The sequence below is a fragment of the Carassius auratus genome, chromosome 19 (assembly GCF_003368295.1).
Source record: "Carassius auratus strain Wakin chromosome 19, ASM336829v1, whole genome shotgun sequence".
Classification (NCBI taxonomy): Eukaryota; Metazoa; Chordata; class Actinopteri; order Cypriniformes; family Cyprinidae; genus Carassius; species Carassius auratus.
The window spans coordinates 10,074,409-10,097,265 of record NC_039261.1 but is presented as its reverse complement, the minus strand read 5'-3'; the positions used below and the strand labels follow the sequence as shown (position 1 = coordinate 10,097,265).

The 22,857-nt window shown below is 35.8% G+C and overlaps 1 protein-coding gene across 5 annotated transcripts in view; it reads right to left on the bottom strand.

The window, feature by feature from the left end:
* The window catches only part of col16a1 (collagen, type XVI, alpha 1), a 63,411-nt gene that overhangs the window by 9,313 nt on the left and 31,241 nt on the right, over positions 1 to 22,857 (bottom strand). For 4 of the 5 annotated variants that reach the window (XM_026288837.1, XM_026288839.1, XM_026288838.1 and 1 more), the window contains 37 exons: positions 22,217 to 22,261; positions 21,987 to 22,082; positions 20,748 to 20,786; positions 20,565 to 20,609; positions 20,270 to 20,305; positions 19,821 to 19,946; positions 19,029 to 19,064; positions 17,873 to 17,908; positions 17,663 to 17,773; positions 17,240 to 17,284; positions 16,606 to 16,641; positions 16,442 to 16,486; positions 15,551 to 15,592; positions 15,342 to 15,473; positions 15,166 to 15,201; positions 14,982 to 15,089; positions 14,588 to 14,710; positions 14,213 to 14,266; positions 14,081 to 14,122; positions 13,916 to 13,951; positions 13,146 to 13,199; positions 12,981 to 13,049; positions 12,628 to 12,681; positions 12,158 to 12,184; positions 11,079 to 11,135; positions 10,888 to 10,929; positions 10,606 to 10,677; positions 9,620 to 9,673; positions 7,920 to 7,961; positions 6,256 to 6,372; positions 6,022 to 6,069; positions 4,862 to 4,939; positions 3,023 to 3,067; positions 2,289 to 2,333; positions 569 to 622; positions 432 to 485; positions 250 to 303 (listed from right to left, as the gene is read on the bottom strand). In XM_026288837.1, the coding sequence (XP_026144622.1) occupies positions 250 to 303; positions 432 to 485; positions 569 to 622; positions 2,289 to 2,333; positions 3,023 to 3,067; positions 4,862 to 4,939; positions 6,022 to 6,069; positions 6,256 to 6,372; positions 7,920 to 7,961; positions 9,620 to 9,673; positions 10,606 to 10,677; positions 10,888 to 10,929; positions 11,079 to 11,135; positions 12,158 to 12,184; positions 12,628 to 12,681; positions 12,981 to 13,049; positions 13,146 to 13,199; positions 13,916 to 13,951; positions 14,081 to 14,122; positions 14,213 to 14,266; positions 14,588 to 14,710; positions 14,982 to 15,089; positions 15,166 to 15,201; positions 15,342 to 15,473; positions 15,551 to 15,592; positions 16,442 to 16,486; positions 16,606 to 16,641; positions 17,240 to 17,284; positions 17,663 to 17,773; positions 17,873 to 17,908; positions 19,029 to 19,064; positions 19,821 to 19,946; positions 20,270 to 20,305; positions 20,565 to 20,609; positions 20,748 to 20,786; positions 21,987 to 22,082; positions 22,217 to 22,261 (2,235 nt within the window). The remainder of the gene's footprint in view (positions 1 to 249; positions 304 to 431; positions 486 to 568; positions 623 to 2,288; positions 2,334 to 3,022; positions 3,068 to 4,861; positions 4,940 to 6,021; positions 6,070 to 6,255; positions 6,373 to 7,919; positions 7,962 to 9,619; positions 9,674 to 10,605; positions 10,678 to 10,887; positions 10,930 to 11,078; positions 11,136 to 12,157; positions 12,185 to 12,627; positions 12,682 to 12,980; positions 13,050 to 13,145; positions 13,200 to 13,915; positions 13,952 to 14,080; positions 14,123 to 14,212; positions 14,267 to 14,587; positions 14,711 to 14,981; positions 15,090 to 15,165; positions 15,202 to 15,341; positions 15,474 to 15,550; positions 15,593 to 16,441; positions 16,487 to 16,605; positions 16,642 to 17,239; positions 17,285 to 17,662; positions 17,774 to 17,872; positions 17,909 to 19,028; positions 19,065 to 19,820; positions 19,947 to 20,269; positions 20,306 to 20,564; positions 20,610 to 20,747; positions 20,787 to 21,986; positions 22,083 to 22,216; positions 22,262 to 22,857) is intronic. The other variant, XM_026288841.1, reaches the window with a different exon arrangement.

The window sequence follows — 22,857 nt, the reverse complement described above, 5'->3', positions numbered from 1 at the left end:
TTGATCAAAATTACACTTTTATTTTGTTACAAAATCTTATATTCTAAATAAATGCAGCTCTTTGTTTTCTGTTTTAAAATATTTTCCGTTGTATTCTTTCATAAAATCACGGTTTTTACTGTATTTTGATCAAGTACAATTATTAAAGACAAGTGTCGACAAAGTGTTGACATAAAATAGCCAGATCCCATTAATATTGGACGATCTGGATACTAGAAGTTTAAGACTGTTTAAAGAGGACATTCTTACCGAATCTCCTTTCTGCCCTGAGGTTCCCGGACTACCACGCTCTCCTTTAAGGCCCTGGAAAAACAGCATAATGATTTTAACCCAACAATCAAACATTTATAAGTTATACTACATGTCAGAAAACGTAAATATATGCTTTTGCAGCATCTGGTCAGTTGGACAAGGTGTTTAACACCACTTACAGGAAGTCCAGGTGGTCCATTGGTCCCAGGATAGCCAGGATTTCCTGGTGGACCCTTTGTGAAAATAATAAACGTACCTCAATAATTTAGCAAACTGTCATGGACTCCTTTTTAGTATATATTCTTGAATTACTCACCTGTTCACCTTTCTGTCCTGGAAGTCCATCTGTCCCTCTTTGACCTTGTTGACCCTATGTTTAAAAAAGACATAAGCGACACAGCCAGCAAAAATGCTAATTTTATTAAAAAAGCATTTTATATCTATTTTATAGCTATATCTGTTCTGGAGAAAACTTGTTTTTACAGCCCTCCATTTCACATCATTGTGATATTAACAGCAAAAAAATAGTTAATACACCTGCCAAAGCCTGGCATTTATTTTCTAAGCGAGGGCTGAAAGTAAGGGAATGAATTAATGAATCTTTCTTTCCTGCCATCTGTATTCCAGGAACAGAGAGATGATGCAGAATTATTGTTTCTATTGTTTTTACGTTTATAGTCATGGAACAAAACATGCCTATTAGCTACTGCATGCATAATGAAAAAGAGAATGGACCTGAGCTGAATCTCATATCGGATAATCCCTCAGTAAATGCATCCTGAGTAGATACAACATTTAACGGTTTACAGATTTTACTTAATCGATTCGATACATTTCCCTAAATGAAGGACATTGCTCTTTAAGCAGTTAACATAGAGATCGCAACAGTTACAAAATAATATTCCCAGACACTGTTCTCATACTAATAATATTTGACTTTTTCTAAATGCATTGACATTCGTTAAAATCGACAGAAAGAAAAAAAATAAGTACATTTTAAAACATTCTTTATTTATTTTATTTTACTTTTTGAGGATTTTTCAGCATGGTCAAGGACAAATGGATTTCAACATCATAAAGTCTTTCCCTTAAGAAAAATACAACTGCACAAAAAAATACAAATTAATTTAAGAGTTGCCGGCAGCAGTTTTGAAGTCTCAGATCTGCTTCATGGGTGTTAAAGCATCAAGTGCATTGCTATGTCTAGCAGGGGGATTTGATCTCACTGGTTTAACTTTAATTTAATTTAAGTATCATTAATGAACACAGTCTGTTCTAAACTTGCAGCACAGGTTTAGCCAGACCACTCCAACAAACAAAGTTGTGTAATTGTCACAGAGTCAGTGTTTAGACTCTTCAGGAACTTAATAATAGCTCACTTACAGTTGCCTCTGCACATTAAATGGAAATAGAAGAGGGAGTATTTGGCTTCATCTTTAAATAAAAAGGAAAAAAGAAAAAAAGTATCCCTCCACTGGCTGTCTCTTTTGCAAATGTCCTTCTGTTGGTTTCCTGAATCTTGCTGACTGCACAGTCTCCACAGCGGTTCGGTTATATATCATTCTATTAGTGGATCAATTCCACAGAAAATTTCAGCTTGGAAAACACTGGCTTACTGTAAATCTTTATTTTCAGTTTTTCCGTGCTAATAGGAAAATAAAAAAAACTGCACAAAATCTATGCCGCTGAGTTTGTTGTTTCAAACAGATTCGATTGAAGCAAATTAAAGAAAGTCAGATAGAGCTCACAAAGCATAAAGCTGGACAACAATAAAATAGAAATCAATTCTTGCTCAGACTCAATTCATCAGTAAGCCCAAACCTCTGCTAAAACATGCCGTTCAAGGCGTTGCAAAAGAACCTGTCAGCAGCACAGACACAATGGCTATGGAGAGATAATTGAACAAGCACCACAGCTTTATTTCTCTGTTATGACATTCATCGGGCGCACGTGAGAAGATGGGCTGGTTTTCTGAGGTAATTAAACATCTACATTGTTTGTCTGAGCTGATCGTGAGTTGGCATGCTTTGACTTACAGATAGTCCAGGAGGCCCTTGAGGACCAGGGAAACCAATATTGCCCTGTAAAAGAATGATAATAAGAGAGCAACAGTTAGAAATCTATTCATCTATAATGGACAAAAACAAGAACCATACAAACAAAAGCAATCTTGTCACACATGCATCTCAAACATCCTCTTTATTTTGTTTAAGTCATGCAACATGTTTTACTTGGTTTTGAATACTTGGTACTAGTAAAGTGTGACAAAACAAAAAGGTTTAATTTCTTTCAAAAAAATGTAGATAAAAATCTTCCCCTGCCAGGCAAAAAGTGTTAACTCTCATTTCCTTGTTGAAATTAGGTTAGGCGCTTGTTGGAAAGCATTATGCAATTCTGAGCCAAAACAGTAGGGGCCTCTCTAACCTCACAGCAAAGAGTGAGAAATACCACTGTTCTCCCTTATTGGTCCATTTTTACTGAAAACACTGAACCTAAAAGAAAATGGTTCGTGCAAACTAACACTGCATTGTGGGGTTAAATGTTAGTGACTAGATGAAGGCATGCAGAACAGTTCACTGCTTGCTGTACTTCTGAAACAAGTGCTCAGCATCGGTTTGTCTCTATATGATACAGACTGTACTCTGAAAGCCATCTGGGGTTACTTTCACCCAGTCTCAGTTTATAAGAAAAGAGGGCTAAAAAGGCAATCCTGCCAGAAATGACCTTTTAGAAGACAATCTGAGGCATAACAGGCAAAGTAGAAACTTACCGGGGTTCCAGGAAGACCAGGAGGTCCTCGTTCACCTCTAGGACCCTACAATGAACAGAGACAAGGATAATGTTATATAGCATACAGCATTATAACTATATACTGTGTATATATATATATATATATACACACACACACACACACACACACGTATATCATGGTTTTCTGCAGTTAATCATGATTGATCACATTATGCACAAAATTCAAAAAAGCATTCAAAAGTAGTGTATTGTGCATGTTTTTTTCATTTAAAAGTACTGCTATATGAACAACAGTGCAATAACATTTGGTTTGCTAACACTTTAAACAAATAAGGTGCTTTTTTTTACAGAACTATTTATTTTACATAGTAGCAGTTAAAATATTTCTTGTAAACCTCTTCTTGTAAAACTTAAAACATTAATGCAATCACATTAAATATAAAACAAGTAATTTGCCACTGCAAGGGCATTAACCTTTTTATAGAAAATATTTGTATAGTTTGTTATAGAAAAACAAGTTATGCTCAGAGTCCAGAGCCTCGATCATAACATTATAACAGGCACCGTCCTGTTAGAGAACTGCACGATCACGGGACCCATCGCAGCAGAGTACACCGTGGGACAACACATGATGGGTGAGTGCAGGTGGGTAGAGACTCGTGGATAAGTGGGATGCAGGAGAATAAGGGTGTGCTTACACTAGACAATCTTAACTGTTCCCGAGTGCGTTTGACCCCCAAAGCCCGGTTCGTTTGACTAGTGTGATTGCTCCGTGTTGCACTCGGGCATGGTTCATTTAGCCGTGCCTGGCTTGCCTGGAAGAGGTGGGCCAGAGCACGGTTCAGTTATATAGTAAATAGATCACCCCTCCTGTGACCCATGGGTTGTCTGTTTATTCAGAGCCAGTAAGCAACGGACTTTCATTTAAAAAAATAAAATAAAATAAATTGACGGCCTTAATCAATTAAGAATGTTAATTTGTTAATTTAATGTTGTTAATATAATGCGATTAACTATGAAGAAATGTGTTACAATTTACTTATAGCAGTACAATGAACAGATGACATAGTTTGTTTTTGATAAATTTTGCCAACCTAAACAGATTTAAAGCCACAAAAGAACAGCTGTGATTACTGAGTGAAAAACCCAGTTGTTTCATTACTGAATAAATCCATGGTATTGAAGGAGTCGGGTGAACAAATCAATCAGTGACCCATTCATGAACAAATCAGTTACTTCAATATTCATTTCTATGCCCATGTAAAACCCATTCATCTCATAGCGTTATTTATGCTATTCTAAGTACAGTGTAAATGCATTCACACCACCTTGTGTAAATATACCTACATGCCACTTCAGATGGCCACACTGTAGCTGTATGTGGTGCAGGTTCTATGTTGAATAAAAATGTTTGTTTTGATTCTGTTCTGAAATAAATAGTGGCTGACGACGATGACGAAGACCAGGCTGAAGTCTCTGCCAACTGGTTGCATCAGCAGTGGACTGAATGAACATGAAGTAATCCTACTATGCCTAGCGCCCACCTACTTGTCTTCCAGCAAATCAGTTAGGAAAACTGGACAAACATTACATCACCTAATTAATATTCATGAGCCGAGAAGATAAGGTTTTATAAATGTGTCCACCACCTTTTCAGATTATTCCTAAGCCTCCGATAACATAAATCTGGGATAGAACTGGGGGCAGAATAATAGAATTTGAGTGTGCTATATATATATTGGCTTATAATATCATTATAGTATTGTGTTGTTAGCTTTGCAACAGTTAGGATGCAGCAGAGCTCTTGTATCCTCTCGAACAGGCACTGGTAATAATGAAACTCAGCAAGGTCTCTCACCGGCTCTCCTTTGACCCCTGGGTTCCCTGGGAATCCAGGAATCCCTTGTGCACCAACGCACTGCCCACCGTTACCCGTCTAAAAGAATTGAGAAGACATGAAGGGTGGCAATCAGGAAATGCTTAGACAATTCGAAGAGAAACACAAATAATAGCATTTTCAATACCATGACAGTAGCTCCCCTAATGTAAAATATATACAAAAATGTATTTGAAATGCATTTATTTAGTGGTAAGCGTAATATGAATATATTTACATATTTATGTGCTAAAATACTCTGCAATTGCACTTTTAGTATACTAAACTGGCATACATAAAGGCAGCTGAATTGAAACAACTTATTTTGTTCTTGATGCACTTAAATTGTGCAGAAGTAGTGCTGAAGTCTAGTATATTTGATTTTACTAAACTGGAAATATTGCAAGCATACTTCAGGTACACTTGCATATAATCTTGCATATACAGACTGAAGACCGATATTATACAGAGCTTGTACAATGCTTATTGATAGTAAGATTAAGCATGCTATTAAGAAATGTGCATTGTGCAATAAAGAAATACTCCAAATAAAGTTTAATTGTAATTGTATATTAGTATGTTTAAGTGATTTGTAAATAAATGTTAATGAATTTGAAGTATACTTAGTATTATTATTTTTTTTAGTTAAATACATATAAATCAAAAATAAATATTAAAAACCTTTGTATAATGGCCTGAATAATTTTTTTTTTTTTTAAGTAAAATATTTAGTTAAATGATGTTGTTCATTGTTTTGGACTCATTTATACAGGGTTTTAATCGTTTAATTCAAGCTGCAACATATAACCAAATGTTATCTTTACAGTATTAGTATTAATTTAAAATTATTTTTAATTCATCAAACTGACATGTATTGGTATTTTGAACCTGGTCATCATAATTAAGATCATTCAAAGATTATTTTTGTGCCAGATAGATACAGCTGAATGCAGAATAAAAATAAATAAATAAATAAATGTGATGTGATATATATTTATTAACTAAAATAGCTTGAATGTAAATAGCTATGACTGTAGTTTAACTGTTTAACATTATGAGTTAGCGTGTAGCTTGGGATGCTTTCCTATCACAGTTTTATGCAAGTGTAAAAGGAGCGTTAACCAATCGGCCCACAAACTTACAGGCACACTTGGTGTTTCCTCTCTCTGTGGTCTCTGTGTCTCTAGACACTGTAAAGTTGATCATAGAAATTCAGTAGGTTTAGTACTATATGTTCTAGCATGTTCAGAACTACTGTAGAAATCAAACAGCATGCCAAACAGAAAGCATAAAACAAGTGAACACATCAATGTTATCAACACAAACCCACACCCTGTCTAATACCAATCACATCATCCATCATTCATCCCTCTCACCCCTTCGCATCCTTCTGAGGGTACAACCCCAGGCTTGCCCTGATCTCCCTTCTCGCCCTTAGCACCAACCACGCCAGGCACACCTGGTAGACCTGTGGAGCAATCGCCACAGCCCTCCTACAGTGAAGCATACACATGACACAAACACATGTGTACTCACTGCAAGAAGCAAATGAACAATAAAACACAGCATCTGCATGCAATTGTACAGTAAGTGAATAGTGTTACTGCATTAAAGAGTAAGGAAGTACAGACAGACTGAGGAAGGTGTGTGAAATTTAAACGGGGTATTTTGCTAACAGTAAAAACTGTGCTCTCACATTCCAGCTTGAGAGTAGGAATGCAAGAATCCAAATAACCTCAGCTTAAAGAATGTCTCAGACTTTAAAGAAGGTTTCAAAGCCAAAACATTAGGGTTTGCAAAATAAATGATTTTCCAACTCTGAACCAACTCTGACTCAAACAGCAAACATTTATAATTAAGACAAGGGTAAAAAAAAAGACTTAAAAAAGATTTAAAATTATGTTTTATGTGTCTTATTATATATATATATATATATATATATATATATATATATATATATATATATATATATATATATACATCTGACAAAACATCTAAATAAAGTTTTAAACATCTTTAATGCATCTGCCATTTTTTTTTTTCAACATCAAACATGAGAAAATGTTCTAAAACTTTTAATGCTCTAAAATAATTGGTTAGCTCAAACTAATTTATGGCACAAATTAATGTAATTATGCTGCAAAAAAATTATATATTAAAAAAAGCATCTAGATATAACTGGATAAGAAATGTAATTTTGTTCAAACATTTGAATTTATTTATTTGTAAATATTTTTTTTTTATTCAGCATAAATTTAGCAAAATATTTTTATTTAGCATGAATGCATTATTGTTTCCTCAAAAATATCAAGCAGTACAATTATTATCGCTGACAATAATAAGAAATGCTTCTTGTGCACCAAATTAATATATTAGAATGATTTCTGAAGCATCATGTGACAATGAAGACTGGAGTAATGGCTGCTGAAAATTCAGCTTTGGAATTAATTATGTTTTCAAATTTTATTTCAATAAAAAATATATATTTTTTTTATGTAATATTTTTAAACATGTCATTTTACTGCATTTTTGATCAAATAAAATGCAACACTGTTTAGCATTAGAGACTACAAATTCTTATCAATCCCAAACTTTTGAACAATAGTTTGAATAAATAAATATATTTTTAATAGATTTGCCATGTAAGAATCATAAACTATTTATATACATTAATATGGTTGTATACTGTATGTATATGAAATATGTCAGGTACTCGATTTTATGCAATATGCAACAGTGGGTTTCCTGCTCTATCTCTCTATCCACCACAGGTATCTTGGCCTCAAAAAGACCCGGCACTAAAAATTCCATCTTCCAAATGAAAATGCATGCATTGCATAGATGACTTGCTGTCGTACGTGTACAATATTGGCGGCAGAATAGAAAAATTAACATTTATTCACATCAATGCTAATGTGTATGTTTCTGTATGCATTGTGTTACCAGATAATACCAGTGTTCCCTGGCACATGCATACTAATAATGTCATAGAGAGAGAGATAATCTGAACACATGCAGTTAATACAGACACGTTGCTTACCTTGTCTGTGGAAGCTGAATCCTGAGGCAGAAAAACTGGAGGCTGAAGATGGAGGAGACAGTCAGACATATTGACTGCATCAAAAACTCTTTTTCTCTTCACAACAACTTAATGATTACCATCAGAAGTTCAGAAGAAAGTGACAATGGTGACACAAAGCAATGCAGTACACTAAAAGTTATTTTAAAAAGCACTGCTTTGAAAGTAAAGTTATGATCTCATTATGTCATGAATAACAAAAATCTCATTTAAATAATGGAACTATTTTGCATGAAATTATTCAGAAAAAAACTCCTGAATTTAACATGATAAATGATTTCACGTTATGCTACAATTAGTTATTGTGCTGTCATTTCAAAACAGTGTACTGACTAATCGCATCCATAAACATGTAAATGAAAATATAATAAATTACGGTTAAAAATATTGTGCTGGCTGGCCATTTACAACATGGAGAAGAAGTAACTTTCAAACCCTACTTTAAAAAGCATTCGTTTCAGAGCACAAAAGACTTTCAGAAGGATAAAAAATGTAAAACATAAATAAATACTTAATCATTCACCACCCACAATGTGATATGAAACCCTAACGAGTAATGTAACGAGTGCCCAGAGTATTTTAAAGCATTTAAAAAAATTCAACTCAAATTCCATTTAAACTCAAACCAAAATATTTTTATATGCACTTGGCCCTTTTTGTATAGAGGCCTGAAATATTACTCTAACTACGGTTAAAGCAGAGAACTTGACCGAATATGAAAGCGGCTCTCAGATGATCTTAAATGGAAGATACTGATGTGATTCCTCTCACTACTGGCTGGTTTGGGCTCTTCACATCTCAGTAAAGTGGGATCATTCCACCTTACGCCATCTAATTAATCTACTGTTATTATGGTTTTAATATGGAAATTGGTCACCATTTGCACTTTTAGTTTTTTAAAAGAACCCTTTTAATTTCCTAATGTTATTCGTAACTTATTTAATTGAACTATTTAGTGTTTTTGGCGCTTTAGAACATATTTTGTGTATTAATAAACTAGCTTTGGGATTAAGAAGTTCACGGGATCGGTTTATTCGAAAGTCGGTGAACGAGAGTTAAAAGAATAACATGGTTTAGATCTGATTGTGCTCTGGAAGAACTCGGTGGTCGGAGTCTGCTGATAGAAGTGGAGCAAAGCGGCCCGGGACTGAAGTCCAGCCAAATTTCCGCTGCAGGCTGGAAGCCCGGAGCTCTGATTTCAGGATGGGCCTTTAGCCAGCTGAGAAAATATGCGTGCGGAGAGACGGGGCCATTAATGCCAAAATCCTACTTTCAACCAACGATCTAATGGCTCTTTCTGTACGGAACATCACTCACAGTAATGGCCGCCCTAACCGTAACTCAACACAATGGCAGTGTTTACCATCACACAAAGCCTCGGAGACTGTGAGTTAACTCTGAAAGGGTAATAGGACCTTGGCGGCCATAAAGGACAACAGAGATGCCTCACGGAACGCTGAGACAAGATCCTTGCGTGCTTACTGGTTCCTTTTAGTGTTATAAAAAAGTTGCTGTTGTCTTCGTGAATCACCTCCGTCTCCCCGCACCGCGTTAAAGGAGGCCCGACCCGCTCCCCTTCTAACACAGAAGTCGGCCAACTGGGCTCCTTGCTCTGAGTTTATATACTGTAATAAAGCTCCTCCCCCTGTCTGGTTACTCACTGCTTGGCCGGGTGGACCCGGTTTCCCTGGTATGCCATCGTTGCCAGGGATACCCTGTAAGAAGGAACTGAGGTTGAATCGGTTCAGGCTCTGGCCACAATCTGGACACCTCCTTCTCCAGCGGGGCAGAGGGAAAGTAGCCAAAGCCCTGGACCCTCTCCTGGTTTGTGTTCCAGCTCGGAGTAGACATTTAAATCTTTTCCTTGCCTTTCTCTGTCTATTTTAATTATTATTATTTTTTTTATCTCAGCTCTTCTGAGGCTTGGGAAATCAACACAACACCAGGTTAAAGACCACTCAGTGCTCACGGTGAGATCATACAGAAGGAAATCTGCCAGTTTATCAGGGTGATTTAAATGATGATGGGCTTAAATACCATCATAGTTCCCATTGTGTATTTAAAACATAACTTATAAAGATATCAAATGGACTTGAATGAAATACAGCGACCTCACAGTGAGCTTCTGGATGGTTTTTAAAAAGAAAAAAGCAGCATGATCCCCAACTACTTATTCAATTAATATATTAAGATTACATTTAATTCATATTTTTGCGCAGTATTAATGCTTTAGATTTACAATCTACATTAAAATGTACATTTACTTTACATTAACTTTTAAAAGCGCAGGCATTAACAAAGCACATCCCACGGCACTATCCAAAAATCCCAGAAGCCCCTTTAAAGCGTGCACATTTAACAGCAATCTTTTTAATATAGCGCTCTTTTACAAACTAATTTACAATTGCATGACATTACATTTACATTACATTACATTTAATTGATGGCAGCTTTATGTATTAAATATTATTTGACATATGTTTTAAATGTAAACATTATTGGTGCATTATTATTAAATATGCTTTAGTTCAAGCCCAGAGTTACCCATGCAGGCCTTCCCGATTCAGAAGAACCACAAAGAGAGCAGGATGGAGGAACAGAGAGAAAAAGCAGAGGTACAACCTGATGCCATCTGTTTCATACTCACCTGTGGGCCGGGGATTCCTGTAAAGCCTTGGGGCCCTGGGGGACCTGGAGGGCCTGGTGGTCCAGGAGGCCCCTAATGCATATTAAGGACATTGGTAAAGTCAGAAGATGGTCATTCATTACTCAAAAAAAAAATCTGAGAGTGATTGTGACTCTTTTAATATGTCTCTATAAGTACAGTGTGGCACCGAAACCCTATTGCAATTGCTATGTTATTAGTTTTTTATTTTATTTTTAATTTAAGCAGCGGAAGAGAGATAAAGAGTGAAAAGGGATGTGAGACCTGAGGACCAGGCTGCCACCTGCTCTCACCACCTGGGACCCCCTGCAAGAAAAGAGTAATCAAATGCAGCACTGTGAATCACATCACATTTAAAAGGTTATGTTTAATATCCCAAATTCTTTGAGTGTTTATGTGTCAGAGTGTGCTAATGTTCTCCTGATTATCAACAATGAAATAAAGCATTAGCTCACAGGTCCGCCAGCTCCAGAGAACATGTTATTCAAACAGTTGCACTCTCCTGGTTCACCCTATGATGCAAAAAAAAAAAAAAAATATGTTTTTTATGTTGCAAGGAGTTTCCTTATTGGAACAAATTATTTGTTTAAATTAAATATATTAAATTTACACAAAAGAGAGCATAACAACTCAGCAAAACTAAGATATAGAACATTTCTGAATATGATACAGAATATATTTGTTTCTAATAACCATTTTTTCGTTTTTGACAATAACTAAATAACCTTTTAGACTACAAAATAAGCATTATATTATTATTATTAATAAATGAATGCATAGTAATGTATTAAAATAAAATAGTTATAATATAACGCTCTAATGTAATGACATTTGACAATGGAGAAGTATAAATAGCTAAAAAAAATCAATCGTTTTTTTAGTATTATTATGCTGTTAAACTAAATTGAAATAATATATATATAAAAAATAATATATATATATATATTTTTTTTTTTAGTTTCATTTTTGGTTAACTACAATACCCATGGTCCACACACACACACACACACACACACAAGCATGTTACATTGTGTCCGATGTAGAATTCTATCCTGGCACTCAACAGGAATGACAGAGCACTTCATCACACTTAGGAAGAATATGCATCATTTGATATCAGCTGCCGCTTTCCTCTGTGTTTAGACAAATTAGTCAGGGAGACAACAGAGGACATTAAAGAATGAAGCATTTCCAGGGCTTTTCTATCGAGGTCTCTCTTTCTCATCTCCCTCACACACACTTCCTTTCTCTTTGATACTCTGTGATGTTGTCACATTACAGATGACAGCTGTTTTATTCACCAATTAATAGCCCTGTTTTAGCTCGAGGGCATTTTTTGACTTTTTCAGCACTGTTGAACTCTTCTGTCAGACTTATGCGTCTGTTTGTGTCTCCAGGGTGGACACATCACAGTACGTACAGACGGTCGCTCTAAACATTACTCCTCCTATTCATCGTTCCCTCCACACACGCATTCTCACAGCTTCGGGGAACTAAGAAATCGCCTCCCCAGCTCACTCATCCAGACACTTACCTTGTCACCCTTAGGCCCAGTGGAACCCTGGAAGACAAGGAGAAACACACACACACAAAGGCTCAGTTAGACAGTGTTATTGTGTGTAACTCTCCAGGGCCAGCAATAAGAGTGTGGATCAGGGAGGAGCAGCGCCAGGTGACGTGATGCAAGCAGACAATGTGTTGCTGTTAGGGATCCAGGCTCTGTCTGTGGCATTGCTCCTCAAGCTCTCTGCGACAAAGCCTCAAGTAAATAACATCCGATGCGAGAACAGACAATGGTAACTTTGTTTTTTTAATGAGATGAGCTCTGGCAAGACAACACACTCTCACTGCTTTTGTCTCTGCAGTTTAGGAAAGTTCATTTGATGCCATCTCTAGACGGCAGAGCAATGAACAACGGACAATATGCTTGGGTGAATTTGTTAATGACAGATCGCATGTCTTAATATGGGAATAAGCTAAAGAGTTGAGAAAAGCATGACTTACAGGACTCCCATCCTGACCCGGTATCCCAGGCAATCCTTGTGTACCATCTCTACCCTGTGACGCAGAATATATAAATCATTTAGTGCAAGTGCAAGACAAAAAATAAATAAATAAAAATATGTGTTCACTCATTACACTCCCTATTTTCGATGAATTGAAATAATAAACATGACTATGGATAACAGTATACTTAATATGAAATATGCACTGCATCATTTATTATGCAAAAGACATAATCTACATCCATTATGGCATTCAGATATAAAATGTAATGAATAGAGCAAGAATATAAAAACGGCTGCCCCTATGACTGGGAACAAGATTTTTGTCCATGTTTTATCTCAAGTTCTTACCTGGGGTCCAACTTGTCCCATTCCCATTGGCCCCTGTGGCCCTGGTGGTCCCATTTCTCCCTTTGGACCCTATTGATATCATGAAATACATTGGAACAGCAGTGAGGTTTGATCCATTGTGTCTTTTGGACTGAGGAGTACTGTGTTATTGCATTGGTGATCTACCCTTTGTCCCTCTGGTCCAATTGGCCCTGCGGGTCCTTGACGTCCTTCTGGACCCTGCAAGATACACATGACGGTTTTCATACTTGGTTTCTATATCGAGGGGGTTGTTTTATTTATTATTTAGATTTGTTATTGTGTATCATATACTACTGTTCAAAAGGGTTAGTAAGATCATTTTTTACTTCTTTTTTTTTTTAACCTTTTTATTCAGCAAGAATGCTGTAAATTGATCAAAAGACACAGTAAAGACATTTATAATGTCTTAAGATTAACATAACAAATAAATGCTGTTCTTTTGAACTTTCTATATACCAATAAGTTCTGAAAAAAAAAAAAAAAAATCCAGCACTGTTTCAACAGCGATAATAACAAGAAATGCTTCTTAAGCAGCAAATCAGCATATTATAATGATTTCTGAATGATCACGTGACAATGAAAACTGGAGTAATGATGCTAAAAATTCAGCTTTGCCTTCATAGGGATTAAGTACAATATATTCAAATAGAAAACAGATATTTTAAATTCTAATGGTATTATACAACATGACTGTTTTACTGTATTTTTAACCAAATACATGCATATTGGGCTTCAATTTCAAACTTCAAAAACATTTTAAACTCTATACCGACATGAACTTGTGAACAGTGGTGTATGTACCAGATAAAAGTGGACAAGTAAAAATACGGACAATTCAAAGCGAACAACATCTGCAAATTTGCACACTCAGAGGGCCAAATCCATGTGTGAACACAATACTTCTGTGCACTTACAGCAACTCCGGGAAAACCTCTAGGTCCCTGCTCACCCTGAGTGAGAATATAAAAACATTACAAAGAGCTGTTGCATTTAAATAAATATTTAAATGAACATTTCTCTAAAAAATAGTATTAAATGAAAACTGATTTTCTGAGGGATTACAATAGCTGTTCATTCACCTGCAGTCCTGGAAGGCCAATACCTGAAGGCCCAGCATCGCCCTAATAATAAATAAACATAAGCATCACTCCACAGTCAATCTTATCACTCTCGCACACATGCATGCACATTAGTCAGGTGTGTAACTTTACCTGACTGCCTTTGAGCCCTGGAGGTCCCTGAATACCAGGTGGGCCTGGCCGTCCCTATAGAATAAAGATAATATTGTATGATGTGCCCATTTTACACAAGCAGTTCCATTTTTTTAACTCACATAAGCAACCAAAATATAATGTGAATATTTAATTGATATTTCATATTGCTGATCAATGAATTGATCTGTATTGATATCAATTTATCTTTATAACTCTAGCAATCAGTATTAACCATAGAAGTTAACAGCCCTATTTTATTTTCATTTAGCATCTGCTAAGCCAAAATCACAAGTTCAGTTGCTTAGAAAAGTGAACTTCTCCTCGACAAATTGGGAGTTAGGATTTGGTTTGTTTTTACAGAAAAACTCGTACCTGTTTGCCTTCTCGCCCCTCGCCTGGCAAACCTGGCTCTCCTCTCTCTCCCTTGGGTCCTGGTAACCCAATAACATTGCCATTTCCTTCAGGGAGTGATTGGCAGCTGACACACGCATCTCCCTGGCGATGTAGACACAGATGCAATGAGAAAAGACAGAAAGCTTTCAAATTGCAAGTGAGCAGGAATCTAGATGGTCAACCATGCTTATATCTGGTAGTTTTTTGCCTGCAATTTAAACACAGTCATATGTAGATGTAATTTATATATAATAAAAGATGTAATTTATTATATCAACATTATGAATGATTGTTAAACCATCCCATGATGGTGCATAATTTACTGCAATGTAATTAATATATGCCCGCATGATTAATTTTTAATTGCAGTGACCTTTTCTCCTTTTAGTCCATTATGGCCATTCCTGCCTGGTTCTCCTTGAGGTCCTTGGGGTCCAGGAGTCCCATTCACACCTGGGTCTCCTTGTAAACCCTGATCACCCTACAAACATAAAAATCATATTTAATGGCTAGAAAAAACCCTATTGCAGAGTAAAAAAAAAAAAAAAACACCTTACCTTTTCTCCTTTGAAACCTTGAAGACCTGGTGGCCCCTGTTGAGACATCCATTTTGAAAACAAGGTCAGTGTGTTTTGGGCTCCTCAGATGAAACATTTATACACTGATACACTAGAAGCAACACACCACTCTTGGCTTCTCTTATATAAAGTGATCAGAAAATAGTCAGGCTTACCTGTTTGCCCTCTACTCCTTCTCCTGGTGGGCCTGGAGGTCCTGGAAGGCCACGTTCCCCTGTGATCTTTATCGTAGATGGGCCACTTCCAAACTCAGAGCTTGTGCCTTGGCACACGCCACATGATTCTCCCTAAATAAAAGGCACATTAAAGACATCCACAGTTTCAATGAATTAGAGAAAAGTGCGGAGTGAAAACATTCACTTACCTTTTCACCTTTTGGACCAGTTGCCCCTATACCAGGAACACCCTGTTAAAAAATGACACCACTGGTGAAAATGCACTCTCTCTGTCTGTCTGTCTGTCTGTCTAGATAGATAGATAGATAGATAGATAGATTTTTTGCCACACTTGTGCTTTAATGAAATCACGATTCAAGCTGCATGAATTCATAAAAATTCATAAAAAAAAAAAAGATTCTGTAAGATTTTGTAATGTTTTTGAAGTCTCTTACATATATATATATATATATATATATATATATATATATATATATATATATATATATATATATATATATATTATTATTTTTTTTTTTAAACCTGACAGTTTCCTGGCAGTTCACACTAAATTCAGTTAGACATTCGGTCCCACTTTATATTAGGTGGCCTTAACTACTATGTACTTACATAAAAAAAATAAGTACAATGTACTTATTGTGTTCATATTGTATTGTAAAACACTTTTGCTGCTATTGAGGTGGGATGGGGTAAGGTTAGGGAGAGGGTTGGAGGTATGGGTAAGTTTAAGGGTGGGTTAAGGTGTAAAGTATGGGTCAACAGTGTAATTATAAATGTAATTACAGAAATTAAATACATATGTAATTACATGTAGTTTATATATATATATATATATATATATATATATATATATATATATATATATATATATATATATATATATATATATATATATATATATATATATATATATAAATTATTAATTAAAATGTAAGTACATAGTAGTTAAGGCCACTTAATATAAAGTGGGTCCAGACATTCTTATTATTATCATTATATTTGCCTCTCAACTGTGGTATTTGTGTGTCTCCTGGTGCTGTGAGTTTGCAATCAGAATAACAAGAGTTGAGCTTAATCACCTTCTCTCCTTTATTTCCGCTTGATCCTTTTGGACCAGGTTTGCCCTAAAAAACATCAGCATTTGCATATTAATCTAATGCTGAGGTCAGTCATGAATCACAGATGCAAGTTAAAAACTCAAATAATATACAAGAATAATGATAATAAAAAAATGATTGCTTACAGTTTTCCCATCGTTTCCTTTGCTGCCTGCATTACCCTATAACCAGATATGTTTTACACATGAATGTACAATGTATATATTGCATATACAATGTGATAAAGATTGTTTCAATTTGATAATTACCACACACACACACACACACACGCACACACACACACACACACACACACACACACACACACACACACACACACACACTAGAGACATCCACAGTGGCAACAAAAAGTATTGGACACATAAAACACACTTAAAATGGCATTGAAAAAATGCACTCTAACTTTTCTCAGAGATAACTTTTAGCAATTACTTTTAACCATCTAGTCCCAAGGTCATTTTTAATGGATGTATGAAGTCAGTTTCTATCCACAGAGCTGCCCTAGAGAGCAACTACAGGTGTAGTTCATCACATTAAGTACAGAGGTGTTCCACTAAATTTGACAACCGACTTATTTTTGTGAAATTCTTTGTTTCAATTACCTAAAATAATGACATCCATGAATTTAAGTGTCCAAATACTTTCCAGGGTCACTGAACATGCATATATATATACCTTTTTATAACAGTGTGTGACCTTAAAACCATTTGAAAATGTAGAAATTCATCATCCTATCGAATACATTTCCATTAGGTTTACCTTTTCCCCTTTTAGTCCAGCAAAGCCACTTGGACCTGGTTCTCCCTGTGCATGCAAATCAAGTAAAAAGAAAGAAAAGAAAAAGAAAAGCAGAGCATATCAGTGAATATTCTCTTGTTTAACAGACATGAAATGAAAGCCTTGGCTGCTTAATTCCCCAATCTGTCATTAGAATCATTTTTTAAAAGCATTTGTGCCCGAGGCTTATTTCTGAGCCGAATGTGTATACAGATCAGGGATGTCTGCGGTTATGCATGAGCCAATATATGCATCCCTGCACACTCATACACAACCACTGAAGTGGATATCACAAACTGTTTGCATTGTAATTTACTACACTTCAGGACTTGTGGGAGAAAGCGATGCAGAAGTTTTTAAATGCTGTGTGCTGGATATCAATGTGCATCTCTCCATCACGTTCACCTGCTCTCCTTTCTGCCCAACACCTGGAGCTCCCTTCTCTCCCTTTTGAGCCCGACTCAAAATGCCCGCTGGAATCTCTCCAATGGTAGGGCAACCAGAACACGGTTCACCCTAAGAGAACAAAGTTAATTTTGCTTCAGAACTTCTCCCAGTGTCAAGCAATGCACAAACAGTGTACAGAACTTTCTTGCCAACACTTGGCCAACTCACCTTTTCGCCTCTGGCCCCATCTACTCCTGGCTCTCCCTGTTAATGAATCACAATGCGAAAGACAGTTTATAAAAATGGCTCAAACCCTGGATGACATTTTCAGTGACTCAGCACTCTTGAATTAAAAAAAAAAAAAGCTGGCGGTAGTTTAGTCTGGAATACACCGCAATGTGCTGTAGCTGTCACAACACAGCTGCTGACTTTTAAGAAAAAGCTCTGCAAGAGGAAGCAGCTATTAACATAAAATTGGAATCATATTTTATTGTCTCTGTGTGTATCAGTGGTCATATTGTGTATTTTGCATTGGTTAATTGTTTTCCAGATACAGATTAAAAAATAGAGCCAAAAAAAAAAAAAAAAAAAACCTTCATAGTTAATTTCCAGTGCCTTGTCCAAAATAAGTTTAAAATGGTCCATTATTATTATTATTTTTATCATATTAAGTATTTCTTGATTCAAAAATAAAATGTAAACATTGTTGCATCATATTGTAAACTCAAAACTCTCTTCTTTTTCCAGAAACAAAACAAACTGAAAACTAAGTAGCAACAACGGGTCATTACAGTAGTTCGCCCACATGTACATATCAGTGACAGATATTCAGTGTCCTGGCCTGGCCAGTAATAAAATAATGAAGAGGAAGTTGGATACATACTAGCAGTCTGTAGGTTTTTTTTTTATTTTTTTATTTCTCATGTAAAGAGGGTATTTACACTTAAGACTGAAATGTACAGTAGCAAAAACAACCCAATTAATTCTAAGGGTCAGAGAAAGGGTGGAAAATGGTAATGTAAGCTAAATTATGACTACTTTTAGTGAAATAACATCATCATAACATCATAAGTGGACCTCAGGGGAACAAAATAAGATCATAAAAAGAACTACACACACACACATTTTAAAATCTGAGAAAAAAGAAAAAGAAAAAAAAAAGTGAAATGTGAAGCTGGCTTCGTGATGTTAAAGTAGCTTTTTTTTTTTTCACCAGATAGAGTGACTAGTAAATGCCTGGTTTATTAGCCATTTAATTTGTATTTTTATAACAGCCCACTTTGTGCTACTATATGTATGGTAGATAATTAATAATTTTACATATGTGTGTGTGTGTTCGCACTTCAATGCAGTAAGAAACAGTAAGTAAACACTAAAAACGTACCTTCTGTCCTGCTTTGCCATCCAGTCCAGCAAGGCCCTATGTAAATAGAGGCATGCAAGTATCAGAATCAGTCTCTCTAATCATGACACTAACATCATCCTAGCGGACCGCAGCTTCACTGTAAATGTCCCACATTTGCACACTGTCACTTTCTGCATCCCACGCTCTCGCTCTCTGTCCTATAACTACTGTAGGTATGAGGAATAGATTGTGACGGTATTGGAAATCATTACAGAGAAGCGCATTATGGTATGCTGCATAGAATCAGTTTTGTCTGAATTTTTCCCTATTGCTCTGAAGAAGAGAGAGGAGAAATTTGACTAGGATAAAACCGTAGTCATTGAGTCGAATGAAACCTGACACAGAAAGTGGTCTAAACTTTAGTGGGGGGTTGCTGGTGGATTTTATGGATGATAGGAGAGACCTGAATGTTCCTGAAGCTATAATGAAGCACGATAGAAGATCTGTTCCAACTGTGAGAGGGTAGTGGTATGGCAACAGCATTTTTCATTCAACACAACAACAGCAGGCGAAAAAAGTTCTCGCTGATTGTTGGCATATTTCATTGAGCTTGGCAAACACAAATATGGCGGGCCAACTGAGGTGAACAGCATTGTCAGCTGGATATTTTGCAATGATAAAGTGTCTACCAGGCACAGATTTGAGTATTGGAAGATAAAAGTAGTTTCAGGATACTACACAGATACATTTAATCAAACATGCTAAACTGTTTTTAGCTTTTTTTTGTGATAAACAAGCAGTTTGTGGAGTTGGTTTGGAGAATGAACTCACAGGTGGTCCCTGTTCTCCTTTGCCTGGGGGTCCTGGTTCTCCTTTAGGCCCCTGCTTGCTCTGAACAGCCACAGTATTGCCAGTGGGGTCAAGAGACACCACTGGACATGGTTCACACGAATCTCCCTGAACACGCACACACACACACACACAAAAAACATACAATAAATTGTTCCTCTAAAATTGAAAACTGGTTAAAAACTAGCACTCGACTCGGACCCAACCCTATAGTATATAAATAATGCTTAAATAACTTTCGTATTATTAGTGAAAGTCATTTGGGTTTGGAACAACATGAGATTAAGTAAATATGTCCCTTTAAAAATAAAATATTTAAAGCAATAAAAGTCAAGAATATGCATTGTGACTTCCTTTGAATTCTGAGGAGACTCATAACAAGCAACAGTTATGTTCATGCAGAATCTGAAATTCAGACTGCTCAGACTTACCTTCTCGCCTTTAGGACCCCAAGGACCTCTCGGACCCTGTCAGTAAAACAAGCCATGTCATTGGGTATGCATGAAGATTAGAAGCGCAGGAGAAACTCATTGAGTTGCAAATGCAAATGATGTGCTGAAAGCTCCAGTTTTAATAAAACTGATTATAGTGCTGATGATAGTAAACACATTTTGTCCCTCACAAGTGATCAGGAGAGTGATAGAAAATCAGGATAATTGGCATCTTCTGTCTTAGAAATACAGCACGTCATCGTTTCACTCTGACATCCCTTTATAGGTCACTTACAGGTTCTCCAGGCTTTCCATCTTCACCATGTGTCCCAGAATCCCCCTAGAAATGGAGAGAATGTTATTAGATGTAACACTACACAGCACACACACAAAAGCTAATGGTACATTTTCATTACAGATGAAACACATTTAATACTTCTCTTCACTTTGTGGGTTATAGCAGGAAAACATAACATACTTTCTCTCCTTTAGATCCTGGAGTTCCACCAGGGGGCCCCTGTGAGATAAAAACAACTCTTTAGGAAGTACAAAAAGAGACAAAATAGAACACTAGCACACTCTATAATGCCCAGTATACAGTACACTGTGTATGTTGAACACTCCACAATATGCAACAATAGATGCTTTAACACCATTAGAATACAAAATGTACAGTATGTCACATGACATCCAATTGTATGTTAATTATTAATTTATATTATATACATGCCATTGTTCAAAAGGTTGGGGTCGGTGAGATTTTTTATGTGTCTTATGCTCACCAAAGCTGCAATTATTTAATCAAAAACAGTAAAAACTGTAATATTGTGAAACACATTTAGAATTTAAAATAACTGTTTTTTTTTTGTTTTTTTATTTCAGTATTATGTAAAATGTAAATGTATGTAAATCATAACTTATTCCAGTGTGGCAAAGTCGTCAGTCTCAAATGATCCTTCACAAATTATTCTAATATGCTGATTTATTATTACATTTCTTGGTATTACTTTTATTGAAAGTAGCTCTTTAATATTCTTGTGGACGCTGTGATACATTTTTTTCATGATTTTTTTTTTGTTGGATTAATGGAAAGTAATATATATATATATATATATATATATATATATATATATATATATATATATATATATATATATATATATATATATATATATATATATATATATATATATTTTTTTTTTTTTTTTATAAATATTTTGTAACATTATTTGTAACATAAATTTTACACTGTCAATTTATGCTGAATAAACATTAATTAAAACTTTTGAACACTAGTGTACACCTCAAAGTATCTCAAAATCATTTTTATTAGGCTTTTATTAATTTTATTAGACATTTTTATTAAGCATTCATTCATTCATTCATTTTATTAACTATTATTTAATTTTGGTGTACAATATTTTAAGTCAGTCTGATCAAATAATAAGTGACAAAATATAATTTTCAATGAATTGTGATCACTGAAAAAAACAAAAACAAAACAGCAACAGTTTTCCTCTGATAAATTTGCAGTTGCAGCTTCAATTTTTTCAGCACTGTTTTTGGACGTTGGCTCTATATTCTAGCCAATAAACTCAAAGACAATACATTAGAGAATGCATCTAAAACCTAACAACTTTAAAATGTATTAAAACCTCAATTTGGAATCTTAAAAAATGGTCTAGAAAGAATGCATTTTAAGGAGGAATCTTCCTACTGGTGGTCCTGGCTTTCCAACTCCAGGTGGTCCAGGAGGTCCTGGGCGGCCTGGTTCTCCTGCAAGCCCCTCTGGACCAACTATACCAGGAACTCCCTGTGAATTAATCAACACTGAGAAACACTTGCGATGCATAACACGCACTAAAGATAATGACACCACCAAAACTAGTTCATTTATAGTATCCCAGAAAAACATGAAATAATCCCAAGAGGATCGGTCCGTTTTACCTTTTGTCCTTTAGGGCCCACCACACAAATAGGATTAGCTCGACCCTGTGACAGCCAAGACCGATAAAAGATCATTAGCTTGAGTTCATCTCAAACGCCGGCATTAGCACTATCACACTGCTTATATAGCAACCCTCCAACAGGAATCAAACAAGTCAGTTCACCGATGACTGAAGGCTTAGATAGATAAACAGTTTAAAAGCAAATTCCAAATATCCATTAGTCGGCTCGGCCATATTCACCATCCCCTTAGCATCCTTTGTATACGGAATAGAAAAGATTAAGCATAATGCGACCCGACTATCCATTTAAAAGAATCAATGAGGCTGCATTGATTTGTGGCTCTTTGTTGGCTTATGTAATCTATGCAGCATTAAGAAGATTTAACACCCAAACAGATATCTAATGAGAAGAAAAGGCAGCACTGAGTATATGGGTAAGAGTCTAATGCATAATGCTTTGAGTGCTGTGAATATATGGAGCCACTTTAAACAACATAAAAGGAAAGAGACTCCTGCATCCTTTTAAATTTAAAATGTGTGCACAGAGACATATTATGCATGCTATTCAATTGCTTTTTGAATACACTCCTGCAGCGAGACGATTAAATATATCAACACGTCTGAAGGAGACTCAAGAGG